The 13,182-nt window shown below is 39.3% G+C and overlaps 1 protein-coding gene across 1 annotated transcript; it reads right to left on the reverse strand.

Moving 5' to 3' along the window:
- Positions 1-1,195: 1,195 nt before the first annotated feature.
- On the reverse strand, positions 1,196-9,261 carry chrna3 (cholinergic receptor, nicotinic, alpha 3). Its single transcript, XM_034116644.1, has 6 exons — positions 9,228-9,261; positions 7,316-7,455; positions 4,658-4,702; positions 3,348-3,457; positions 1,882-3,076; positions 1,196-1,767 (listed from the first exon to the last, which is right to left on the reverse strand). Exons 2-6 carry the CDS (start codon positions 7,334-7,336, stop codon positions 1,639-1,641), a joined length of 1,500 nt encoding a protein of 499 aa, XP_033972535.1. The 5' UTR covers positions 7,337-7,455; positions 9,228-9,261; the 3' UTR covers positions 1,196-1,638.
- Between the last annotated feature and the right edge of the window lie 3,921 nt (positions 9,262-13,182).

Raw genomic sequence — 13,182 nt, forward strand, 5'->3', positions numbered from 1 at the left:
TGATTGCATATGGTGTGAATATGTATACCCTGCTCACTCCGTATTATTTTAGGTACAATTAATATTTTAAATGTAATGAAAAAGCCAACTCAATAGTTTGTTAAAAATAGACTTTAGGATATTGTAAAACAAAAAACTGCTATATAATGTATTCTTAACCCTCCTTTATCTTCACATTTGCTTTACACCCTCTATCCTTGGTGATCATTTTGACCCCAGAAGTTTAAAGCTCAAGAAAATGATCATATTCAAAATTGTTACCAAAATGTACGTTTCAAGTACTTTATGTTTCTTAGTTGACTATCTAAATATCCATTTAAATAAAACACTACTAGCCATTTTCATTACATTAGCAGCACTAAACTTACCCTGTTTTTCACGTGGGGAGCGGGACCAAGATAACTTTCCATTTTTGGAAAGTTTCTGCTTGTGTTTGACAGACAACAGGAGCATCTGCATGGGGTATTCAGGGTGGACAATTTGACAGAGGATTTATCTGAAAGTACAAAATAAAAGTATTTTATAGTCTTTGCGCTAGTAGTCTAACTACTGAGTCCAAAATGATCAGTCTTCGAACTTAAAAGTATTTGTATTGCTCGTCACATATAGCAGCAAGACAGGCATTGTTGTACCATGGAGGGGACTTTGACAGGAGAGTATCAAGAAGTACACAGTAAAAGTATTTCATATTATTTGGGATAGTTGTAACTACAACTGATTCCAACTTCATCAGTCTTATGAAAAACGTATGGTCAAAAATAATGTTATCGCTCATCAAAGTAAGTAAGTAAGTAAGTAAAGTTTATTTATAAAGCGCTTTTCACAGACAAAGTCACAAAGTGCTTGACAAAACAATAAGACATCCACATAGGAGGCGTACAATGATCAATGAACCCACATAAAGATCAAAGATAGCAGAAGCTTGTCATTTTTGCACTGTGTAAAGGCAAAGAGTTAGAACCTTTATTTTGAAGAGTACAGCGCAAGCATAGGGCAAACTAGCCAATCAGAAGGAAGGAGGCACTGGAGACCCACCCACCTATGGAAATGAAACATTGAGTGGTATACTTGTTTTAACAGTAAGAACAGAAAAACGAAAAAACGAGCTGAATTGCCGTTTTTCCGTTTTTGGGGTAAAATTGAAAAACAAAAAAAACGACCCGTTTCTGTTGTTTTTTTTGTTTCAATTAGAACTAAAAAACAAACGGTTAAAACGTAGTTAACATTTAAATAAGAATTTTTTTTAGATTTTCCTACTAAAAACATCCTAAATATTGAGCTTTCTATTGGGATTTTGATAGCATGTGTGATTGTATGTACATAATTGCTTAATGTGAAATTGGGTGCTTTAATTTCAGTAATTTTAACCACTGAAATGATTTACTCTTCAAAATCATTGATTCAGAGTGTGGCATTGGCATTATAGACTAGTTTGTAAACATCAAAATGACTAACCACCATCATCGTTGCTCTTTTTTAAACCCTGTCCTCAACATTCAAGTGTCCTTTCAAACCACTTCTTCACACAAAATCACAGTCATCTCATCATCTTGACCACTCCATATGGTCGGAGCCGTGGTGAGAATATTAAACGTAATGAATACTTCAGCAGTGCAGTGTTTGTTTCATCAAAGTGATTTAAATGTCATCCCAAAGTAATAGAGGCTGAAGGAAGAGGCCGGCTGTTCCCATGATGCACACAAGGATAAAAACCCAAAGGAATATCCGGTCAATAACCATGGCAACGTACTTCCAGTCATCCTGCACCTGTGAGAAATGAAACAGTTTCAATGATATGTTGACACTTCAGTAACTTCTTGGAAAGAAAATGCATTTAAACTTTTACAATCTTGACTTTAAATGGAGTTTTTGCGCACTCACCTCCTGTGCTTCGTTCTGCAGTCTCATGTTCTCTGCTATGTATGTGACGCTCTCAAGAGCCTCCCTGACCTCGGGGGACAGCGGCAACACTGACATTACTCCTCCCTCCATAGAGTCGGAACTGGAGCACTGACTTCCTGCTCCGACTGCACCGCCTCCAGTCAGCGCCCCGATGCTGCTAAGCCCCCCGCTCCCCCCCCCTGAGTCTGCCGGCAGCTGGCTGGATCTCCCGTGCCAGCAACAGTTGCAATGGCCCTCGCAGCCCAAGAATGCGGAGCCTGCACCTTTGCCCAGTGTGCCACTTAAGTTATTGAGGTTGGAACGCTCGGTGTTGTTGAAAAGCCGTTGGCGGTTTGTCAGGCTGGACACCACGCTGGAGGCCAGGGCATGAGGTTTGTGCTGCCTCAGCAAAGTACCTGACGAATGAATGGCACAGGGCCTTGAAAGAGGCGGCCGAACACTGTTTGTCGTCGCCACCCTCTCAGGGTCCCTCTCTGGCCTCCTCATGAACATCACCCTGGGCAGCATTCCCAGGAACACAGTCCGCACCCAGCAGGGCATAGTGTGGGTCTTTGGTGTGCGGTAATGGACGTTCAACACAAACACGGTGATGACAATAGACAGGGTGACAAAGATCATGGTGAAGAGGAGGTACTCGCCAATCAGGGGGATGACCAGCGAGGTGGAGGGGATGGTCTCTGTGATGACGAGGAGGAAGACAGTTAAAGACAGCAGGACGGAGATGCACAGAGTGATTTTCTCTCCGCAATCAGACGGCAGGTAAAAGACAAGCACGGTGAGGAAGGAGATGAGGAGGCAGGGGATGATCATGTTGACTGTGTAGAAGAGGGGCAGACGGCGGATGTACAGAGAGTAAGTGATATCCGTGTAGATTGCCTCGCAGCAGTTGTATTTAATGTCATGTTTGTAACCAGGGGCGTCGATGATTGTCCACTCGCCGCTCTCCCAGAAGTCCTTGAGGTTGATGGTTGAGCCAATCAGCACAAGTTCGATCTGTGCCTTGTCGTACGTCCAGGAGCCGAACTTCATGGTGCAGTTTTGGTAGTCGAAGGGGAAGTAGGTCACGTCTATCTTGCAGGAGCTCTTGAATATGGCTGGTGGGATCCAGGTAACATCACCATTAAAGCGAAGCAGGGCCTTTGTTTTGTCATCAACCTGGAAATCTCCAACTGCACTGTTGAGAGAGAAAAAGGAGAAGGAAGAGTAATTTAGATTAAACTGAAGGATATAATCGATTCCCTATTGGAGATATCAAAACAAATAACCGGTGTGGTTTCATTTAATCACAGCCGAAGATGTTTCTCATACACCCCCTTTGAGGATATGCAACACAAAATGACTGATACAAAAAACAACAACATTATTGGTTGTCAATGCACGACAATCCTTAAAGTCAATTCACTCAACAATCAATGGTGATGTGGAGCGAGGTTTTTAACTCTCACTTGTTGTAGAGCACAATGTCTGGTTTCCATATTTTGTTGGACGGCACTCGAATAAACTCCACGCCTCCAAATTCATTAGGATGCCACCTCAGTTTGTAGTCGTTCCAGATCTGAAGAACAAAACAGAATAATTAGATTAAATGAAAAGCAAATCAAATAAATTACAATGTCAGACAAATATTGGCCAAAATAAAAAATAATATAAAATATTCGACACAATTAGGAAAGTAGGTCTTCCCAGAAATAGCTTTTGAGAATTATCACTCAAAAACAAATCAACCTCACGGTGGCGCTAGAGGAAATGTCAGGGGGTGTGATGGACTGACAAACAGTGGTGTTGACTGCAGCTTGTTTTGGGCAAGAGGATTCTTTCTACTGAGGTGTTCAGTAAAATAGTTTGTTGTAAACAGCTTTAAAAACTATGAAACTAATATTAAAGTGGTGATTAGCTTTTACTCTACAAATCTATTCAGACAGATTTCAAACGCATTGTCTTTTAAAAACTCAAACTGTGGCATAAATACAGAGCTTAAACTGTATTCAGACATAATGCACCACCGTTTACAGTGTGTTTTATGGAGTTGCCACTGTTTTTGACCCTCTGTTGAGGTCAGCCAGGAATCCTGATGGGACTCATGAAGCAACAATAGAAAAGCAACCTAAGAGGGCTGTATAGAGTGCCACAAAGTGACGCGTCCTAAAACCCGTAAGTAAACTCCTTCCGGTTCCCGAAGGTTCCGGGTTTTAGGACGCGTCACTGTGGCACTCTATTGCACAATTGTGATGTTGAACAGAGGAAATGTAGACTGTTAATACATTGCTTATCAAAACTACAAACATTAAGATAATTAAAACAATGATTCAACTCTGTGTAAACATTTAAAAAGTAAATACAAAAAACACATCTAGCCATATAGGATGTATTGACACTGTTAATGTTGGTTGTACACTTGTTCTGGGATAATGAAAATCAACTGAGGTTGAAGCAGTTTCATCTTTTAGGGAAGGTATACTGTAGGGTCTGAGAAGTCTCAGTCACACTGTCAAAAGGAATATTATGGACTTTAGCAAGTATACTACATTCCAGACTGCTTTCAAATGATTAAAACATAATTTAAATATAAAATGGACCATGCAATCTCAGTTTGTTCATAGGGTTTGGATAAGGATCAATGTGGTTATAAAGCTTCCTGCTATGAATAATTCAACGTGTCAGTCCATCCCCAAACAATCATGTAGGACAGAAGGCTGATCCATACTGGATGCCCTTGCTTAAGGTCCATTTCCATAGACATGCACAGTAAACTTACATGTCTCAGCCACAGATTTGTCTCCATGATCTGATTGATTTCATCCTGAGAAAAGAGCAGAAAAGATAATGAAGACATTTAAGCAAAGAAAGAAGATGTAAATGAAGACAGAAGATTAAACAGGAAGAACACCGTCACATCCGATCATTCAATTCACCAGTGAGGATTGTTTGTGTGCTTTTCGCAGGGTCAGACCTCTGCGTTTCCCACACAGGAGGATTAACACAGACACACCTGGGTCCTCCAATGCCTGGAGCATAACCCTCCTGACAGCTGAAGTCAGGGGTCACAGTAACCTAACTTTAATTCTAACAACCCTGCTGGAGCAGAACAAAGGCGGGATGAACCACTGTAGGGCCAGGCTTATGTGGACTTTGAATCAACCAATCTCATGACACAGTGCAAAGCGTTGACTAATCATATTACCATGTAGGATCTAGGAGAGGTTCTACGTGACCAGTAAGCATAGATGGACAGAATTCCGTGGGAAAACCTTTATTGGATTGTCTTTGGGAGACTGATAGCTAATGCACATGTCCTGTAATCTATCACTAAACCACTCACAAAACACAAAAAGGACATATAGTATGTTCTGGTTTGGATCAGATGATGATTCATTGAGGATTTGGTGTGTTCATGGTGTAAAAATAAGGCTTTACATTTGTTTCCCTTCCCTTCACAATACAGGATTAGCACCATTTTACCAGGTAGTGGTCACATGTTCCAAACATGACCAAATCATTACATGCGATGATCATGACATCTAGTAAGACATTTTGGTAAACATGCGCTTAGCTGAGAATATCAATACCACTCTTATGACAGTGTATTTGTTTTGAAGCTACGTCAGTTAGCTTAGTTTAGCACAAAGACAGCTATCCCATCATTTAATTCATACACTTTGTTTTTTGTACGGATTCAACAAATGGGACACAATATTAATAAATGAGCTTCAAAGGTAATAGTTGGCAAATTGTGTGATCTTTAAAAAGTAAGAGCCAAGCTACAGTGTCCCTGTTTCCAGTATCAATGCTAAGCTAACTGACCTATAAGTTGAAAGAAGGTGAATATTTTGAAACATTTCTGAGGCACATTTGTTATGTGGAGTGGCATTGGCTCGACAATGGGGGGGCGGGGTTAATGGGAACTAGATAGCTAAAGAGTTACATTAAAATTCTATTAATTTACATCCACATCATGGCTGACCAACACCTCTTGCACCTGGGTTAGAAGCACCAGATGTGGGGAGGGAAAAAAAGTCATCCATCAGCACGAGGGGCGCCACAGCCTGCTACATCGACTGAGTTTAGGAAAATATAACAAAATATACTGCATCTCTGGATCTCGACAGGTCTTCAATACTGAAAAAGATTGCTTGTTGAAAATAGGTAAAGGAAAACAGATTGAGATGGGCTAAGGTGTGGCAGACACTTAATTATCCATTCAAACTCACTGGCACCTTGTGCACGAATGCATAAAATGTGACATGCTTTTACACTATTGGCTCATGAATTCTTATTGAATATTACAATGTAAAGTCTTTAGGGAACGAGCATTAAGTTACATCCTGCGTTGTCTTACCAGTAACTTTCCTGTGTTTTTAATTATCAGTTCTTTGGAGTGCTGGGGTGAGGTTTCCCCACAATTGGATCTAGAATTGGCATTCAAAAGCACCTTTTGATTCCTCACCTGATGACCTGTTTTAGGAAATGAGGACATCCAGCAGTGACTGAAGGGGAGAATTGTAGAGTTCAAGAGAGTAACACTAGAAAATGAAATATTTTGAATATTTGAAGGCTGTTAAATGTCTATTCTTCCACTCTTAGTTGCCATTAAGTCAGCCGATATCACACACAAGCACACCAACACAAGGATTTTTGAAGGAGCTCTGTTTACTCTCTTTGTATTGCAAATGAGAACTTTGATAATGATATGATGATAATTGTGCAATGCAAAGATTGTTGTTCTACTATATGATTTGTAGTTGTGAATTACTATGGTATGCTAAGCTAATACGTCTCCTTATTGATTTTAGTAAAATGATTCAAATAAAAAAACAGAGAGACTGCTTTAAAAGAGAATAAACCAAGGTTGTTAATACTGTGCATGAAGCTGCCTTCCCTGTCTAATGTGAGACTCTTTGCTTAATTAATAGCCATCCGCTCGAGACCTTCCTGCGTCTCTGTCTGCCAGGTCCAGCTCACCCTGCCTTAAATCCAAAGGTGATCCTCTGAAGTGGCAGTGATTGAGTGATAGAGGTGCTCAGGCAGCTGACATTCCCCATCTTGTCTGGGCCAAACAAACAGCCGCACTTCTTTCATTTAGTACTTTCTACTGCAGGATTTACACCAGGGGCTACTGCAAACTGGCAGGGAGTATCTCAGGTGTCTCATTCTCCATCCCCAGTGTCCCCTACTCTAAAACTGTGTTGCTAAAAGTCCAGATAACAACACAATCTCTTTCTTCTTATGCTCAGACCATACAGTCTATGGCTCAGACCCTTAACATTTGATGCTGTCTTTATATTTCCTAGTTATTTTCTCTCAGGTCATGACTGCTCATTAAGCAGAGTGTTACATGTCTGACTGTGGCAAAGTAGCAGCTCATAATAAGTCATATTTACTGTAGACACGCATTAACATTTAGTAGGCTACTTACCACTTTGACCAGCTGTGACATGGACACCTCGAACTGTACAACGACTGGGTGAGTCACATTTTCCACCGGCCGTATGTGCTGGTTATAGTTGGAGAATATGACAGAGAAGAGCTTGTGCTCTGCGTCTGAACAGGAGCCTCCTGAATGAGAGCAGAGGATCAGATCTGTCACTGCAATGTAGTTTATTTGATTTAACAGTACAGCTTGTTTACAACGGGGAATATCATCCAAATGAATGTTTGTTAGTCATTAGTCCGGGGGATCATGCACATGCCTTCATTTTTAACCTATTTCACACTGATTAGGTTTAATCACCACTTTCCTTTCACCTTCAAGAGTGCTGTATTTGTAATTTTGAGATTTTCTTCAGTGTAAAGAAGTAATCATTGGCACCGCATGCATACAAACCATGCATCCCTAAAAATCATCAATAGCCATGTCAAGTCATCATTTATTACCTTCATTTTAATGAGTATTTGTCTTACATTTTAATGTATTTAGTAAACAAGGAACATGCACATAAAATATACAATAATCTCAAAAAGAGTGAATTAATGAGTGACTAAGTGTGAGAGAGAATCTGTTTCTGAATCAAAGTTCTTTGCAAACAAACAATCTGTAAAACCCTTTGTAGGAGCCATAATGCTTGTTTTGCCATTACTTATTACTTCTAGTATTATCTTCATTTCTGTTTGCATCACGTTTAATTATTATTGTTTATCACTTCCGGCAATGGTCACGTGGGTGTGGTTTATTGGTATTTAGTCACCTGTTGGATACTAGTTGGGAGGATATGATGTAGGAAGAGGGTGAATGGCGCTCTGATACTTTCTGTTGACCGTCAGGTCTGGAGTTGTATATTGTTTGTTTTCGTTTTATTAACACCATGGACTACAAATGACTACGGACTCTTACACGAACGCGTCACAGCAAAGAGCACTTTTTAGCCTCTCAGCAGCTAACTCATAGGGAGTTATTGCCGCTACACCCTTGTTACACATCTTATACTGTACATCTTGTCAATTTGCTGGATTATTATCTGCAAGAACCACCTTCAATTGGACTGAAATGGAAAAAGAGTCTTCAGTAATAGTATAACGTTTTCAAATGCATTATATCCATTCATAAACATAATAATATTGCTTAGGTTAGCTTGGTCTTAGGATGCTGCATGTGAAAATATTTTAATTATATTTTTTAAAAGACATTTTCCTTATTGCTTGCCTATACACTAAACAAAGCTATTGACCTATTCATCCCATTTTTGCTGCTGACCTTGGTAGTTTTAAAATCAAGTAATTTCTCATTCCTGGTTCCCTCCTTCTTTGATTGATTTTTCAGAGGAAGGGATTGATGACCAAGGTCTGCCTTTAATTTGCTATAGGTCACATCCAGTACTTAACGTTATTAGTTATTACCGGTGTCACAGAATGTACAGTGTTATACCAACACCTTTGATCCATCAATAGCCATGTCAAGTCATCATTTATTACCTTCATTTTAATGAGTATTTGTCTTACATTTTAATGTCTTTAGTAAACAAGGAACATGCACATCAAATATACAATAATCTCAAAAAGAGAAGACATTTTCTTTGCAAGGTTTTGATATTAGGTATATTTCAAAACTCAGCTGATCGGCTATTTTTTTAAATGTCTAGGAATGGTTTAATCCAATTTGATTGACAGTAAGAGCCTTCAAATGTGTGTTTTTGATATTTTTTAAATAACTTCATAATGACCAAATAACCTAACAATATAATACACATATTTTTTTATTAATTAATCCAATTGTAAATGCTTATTCCCTACAATTAAAAAAATGCATCTTTAATTGTGCCATTAATACTTAACAGCAATGTCAAACAACAAGTAACAAAATGCTAGATGATAAGTAGAAGCTAATAACTCACCTTCTAGATGAAACAGGAGGAAGAAGCATGAGAGCAAAACGGAGCAAAAAGTGGCTTCCATTGTTTTTCAAATCACAAGTCTGTATTTTGTATCCAGGGTCAGAGGCAGCAGCGGCAGACAGAAGGAGAAAGTGAAGAGTGAAGGCGCGTCCGCAGCTCCAGAGGGAGGTAGAGGGGAGGAAGAGAGGAGGAAGAGAGGAGAGGAGGCTGAGAGGAGGCTGAGAGGAGGAAGAGAGGAGGCAGAGAGGAGGCAGAGAGGAGGAAGAGCCACACTGAGCCACTGAGGAGGGGGCTCACTGCAAACCTACTGCCACCTAATCTGATACATTCAATGTCACTGCGAGTTTGTCACTTAAAGATCACAACAGACGTGCAGTAGGTCACACAAAACAGCCTTGACATTGCCTAGTTCCTTACAGGATATCAGTGCTTTGTTGTTTCCCACGCAGTTTTCTCGTTTATGAATTGGAAAAAAACCAACAGAGTGAATTCAATACATGAAACACGTTTGCAGCAAGGGCCACGACAGAAACGTCCGTCCCTTTAATCCCCCTAAAACATATTTTCTTAATCAGCTTCAACCTTGAGGTGATTTGATCCTACATTAAAATAGTTTTTATTGCCGAATCTACTGCAGTTTTTAGTTATATTACTTAATTTCAGTATTTCTTTTTCTCTGTGCTTAACTCACTTGTTTGAAGTGGGCGGGGCTAATTTGGAAAAGAGTGATGTCACGTACTTCCAGGCACCAATCCGGATGTAGCATTTAAATGCGACTCTAAAATGTGTGGGCTTTAACTGTCAGTCAAAATGTTATCAAAATATACCTGCAGTGTAAAAGAAGCAGAGCAACTGAACTTTGGTTGTTAAAATCTCACATTCATAAAGAAATATTAGTCGGAAATAAGTGTTAAATATATATAAAAAACACGTATCATTTTTAGGGACTGCTGCATAAAGACCTTTCGAGCACCAGGTTGTGCCCACGATGAATTCACACAGATCTTCTCATCACAGTGTTTATTAAATAAGTCCATATTAAATAAACAAATAGCCTTCATTTCGTAGGACAAGATCAATATCCACTGCATGTGCTAATGTTCGGCCCTCAGCAACAGCTTGTGAGCACAACAGAATCCTTCTTCATTGATTATTTATTGATTTTATTTAAAAAATAAGAAAAATATGTCAATATTTGCCCGATGACCACTTTTAATTTGAAAATAGATCAGTCTTTGACTCGGATTTTCCTTTTTTCCAATCTTTATTGTCAGTTCAGAGACAGCTGTGTCCTTCTGCTGGATGAAGGGTAGGTCTGAGAGCTTTTCAGCAAACATTCACCCTGCTGAAGTGACCCCCAAACGATAAATAAACCCCTCCCAGCAGCAGAGATGCTGTGTGGTGTCTGACCCTGCACTGTCAACTCATTTAAGTGGGGCAAGTGTTGGCAAGAACTGTCCCCATGTGGGTTTAATTTCACATCACATAGATGCCCAACAAATGTTAATTTAACCTTCATTTTCACAGACAGTGCAGAATGAAACTTAGGTTGTTATATGCACTTATGCAAGTTTTCAACTCAGGTGTGTCATGTTGCAAAACGTCTGTATATGTAAAAGGAAGTGGAAGAAGTCATTTTGACTGGACCCTAACATTTTTGAGGACTTTGTAATGGCGGATTCTTGTTAGAAACTCGTCAATGATTGCTTAAGTGGCAGATCAATCCCCAAGGACAATGCCTCCATGCATATCTTATTGGAGACTAATGACACTGGGCTTGTGATTTATTGGACCTTTCATCGAGTGTTGAATGACGACTCCTCCCGCTTTGTTTCGACTGAAACAGATGAGGAATTGTTGATGGATATGCCGTGGCAGTGCAATGTCTCTCTCCACTAATGACAGTGGAGCTGAAAGATGAATGAGAAATCCCTGCATGATGCTAAAAACTGTAAAGAGAGATCAAGGAAAAGCATTAACAAAGATGTTGATTGCTGTCTCTCAAAAGAAGGAACAGCCTGCAGAATCTCAAACGAGCCCACTCAGCACAGCTTATTGAGCTGTAAAGGTTGTGTGTTGGTGAGCGTTTACTTCAGCATTTGCTCAAGTGTTTTCTTTGTGAAGCATCATTTCTTTGTCGGCCTGAAACTGCCTGTACCTTTTCTGTTGGTGACAGACATTACCTCTTGTGGAATGAAACACATTAATTTCCATAAGATTACAGTGTCTGGAACAAATACACTTAATCACCATGTTGCACACAATTTTAAAAAACATGTTTTTTTTATCGTAGTGCCTGAAAATGCTATAGAATTTGCACTCATTTGGATTTCAAAATGTAAGAAATTGTACTTTATTGTAAAAATACTTACATTTTACCGATAAGGCAAGACCTATTACAGTAAGTGTGTTTTGCAATAGATGCATTAAACTAACATCCCTATCAATGGTAAATGAACGTGCCCACTCCCATGCTAATTGGTCCATTTGCCCAGGATTTTAGATTAGACACCATCCAATATGATTCAATCTGCAAAGGTAAGGATTTTGTTACATAAGCAAGCAGTGGAGGTGAAATGTCACAATAAATCTCTATGAAACACTCGATGTCCTCTTAGTCAGAAGTGTTTATAACAATATTACATTATTGTTTTTTTTACAATTTCAATCAGGTGGAGAGAAAATATTAATACATTTTGAAGCGTTACTACATTTAAATAAATTATTACAACATTGGGTACTGATAGCCATTGTGCAGATATTTTAAGAAGTGCTTTGATTAAGTATACGTGTCAGGGTTATGGCTTTAACTTTGGCAAAAGCACTGCGCCTCAAGAAGACAATGTGGTCCAGATCAGCTGCAGCCCTGACAGTTTTGTTGTATCAACATTATTTTTTGCCAGGTCACACACTCTCACATTTCAAGTGAACAGCTGTCTTATCTGTGTGATGAAATGTTCTAATTGGCACATCTTCAGCAAACGTATTGGCGCTAAGGACACACTTTATCACCAGTAAGACAGATTAACTCAGCACTTTGGCAAGACCCTGACTATTTTAATACTTTATTGTGGATTTCATACATTTAATCAAACTGAAAGAGGGCATTACTCATTCTTTAATCACACATCACATTCCAATGACATGGTTATACAAGCTTAACACATAATAAAGTAAATGGTAAATGGACTGCATTTATATAGCGCTTTTGCAGTCTTTGCGACCCCTCAAAGCACTTTTAAATACAAGACAGCATTTAAACAAAGGCATAGGCTGCCATACAAGGTGCCCAGTGGCGACTGGTTATTAGAAAGTAATGCAAATAATAATTAAAAAAATATGCAAAAATTATATATGTTAAAATATATTTTAAGATCATGTTTAGTCATCTGATTCGTCTGTGCATTGCTGTTTTAGTCTGCGTTCTTCCAATTAGTGTCCACAGTGTGCCTATTGAGCCGTGTTCTCTGCTGTAGAAATGAACGTGTACTGTAAAAACTACACTGCGCATGCTCAGAGTATTTTTCTATTCAATGTGTGCGGCAAAAAAATAATCACCAGTGGGGCATAATGCTGGCATACCTACCAAACGTCATCTCATAATTCAGAGAGCTGATTGGCTGTAAGTACGTGTGCCGAGAAAAGTGTTGTTTTCACCCTGTAGTGAAGAGGAGACGAGAGAGAGCAGCGTATAGCGATTACAATCAGTAAAACGGAAAGAAAGTGAATTAAGTTGACCATCTACTTCAGCTTTGGTAAGTTTGTTTGATGTCATATATTTTGTTGCTCTTCTGTGTTTTGCCTATAGGCTATTGCTCTGCTGGATCGACTGATATTGTGACCTCGGTGATGAGTGTCTGTGTTTTCCTTATATCCCCCCCCCCCCCTCTCTCTCTATCGGAACCATGGATAGCCAACAGTTATTTGTTTACGTGTTTAAAAAAGCACCAGAAGC

Source organism: Trematomus bernacchii, unplaced genomic scaffold (genome assembly GCF_902827165.1).
Source record: "Trematomus bernacchii unplaced genomic scaffold, fTreBer1.1, whole genome shotgun sequence".
Classification (NCBI taxonomy): Eukaryota; Metazoa; Chordata; class Actinopteri; order Perciformes; family Nototheniidae; genus Trematomus; species Trematomus bernacchii.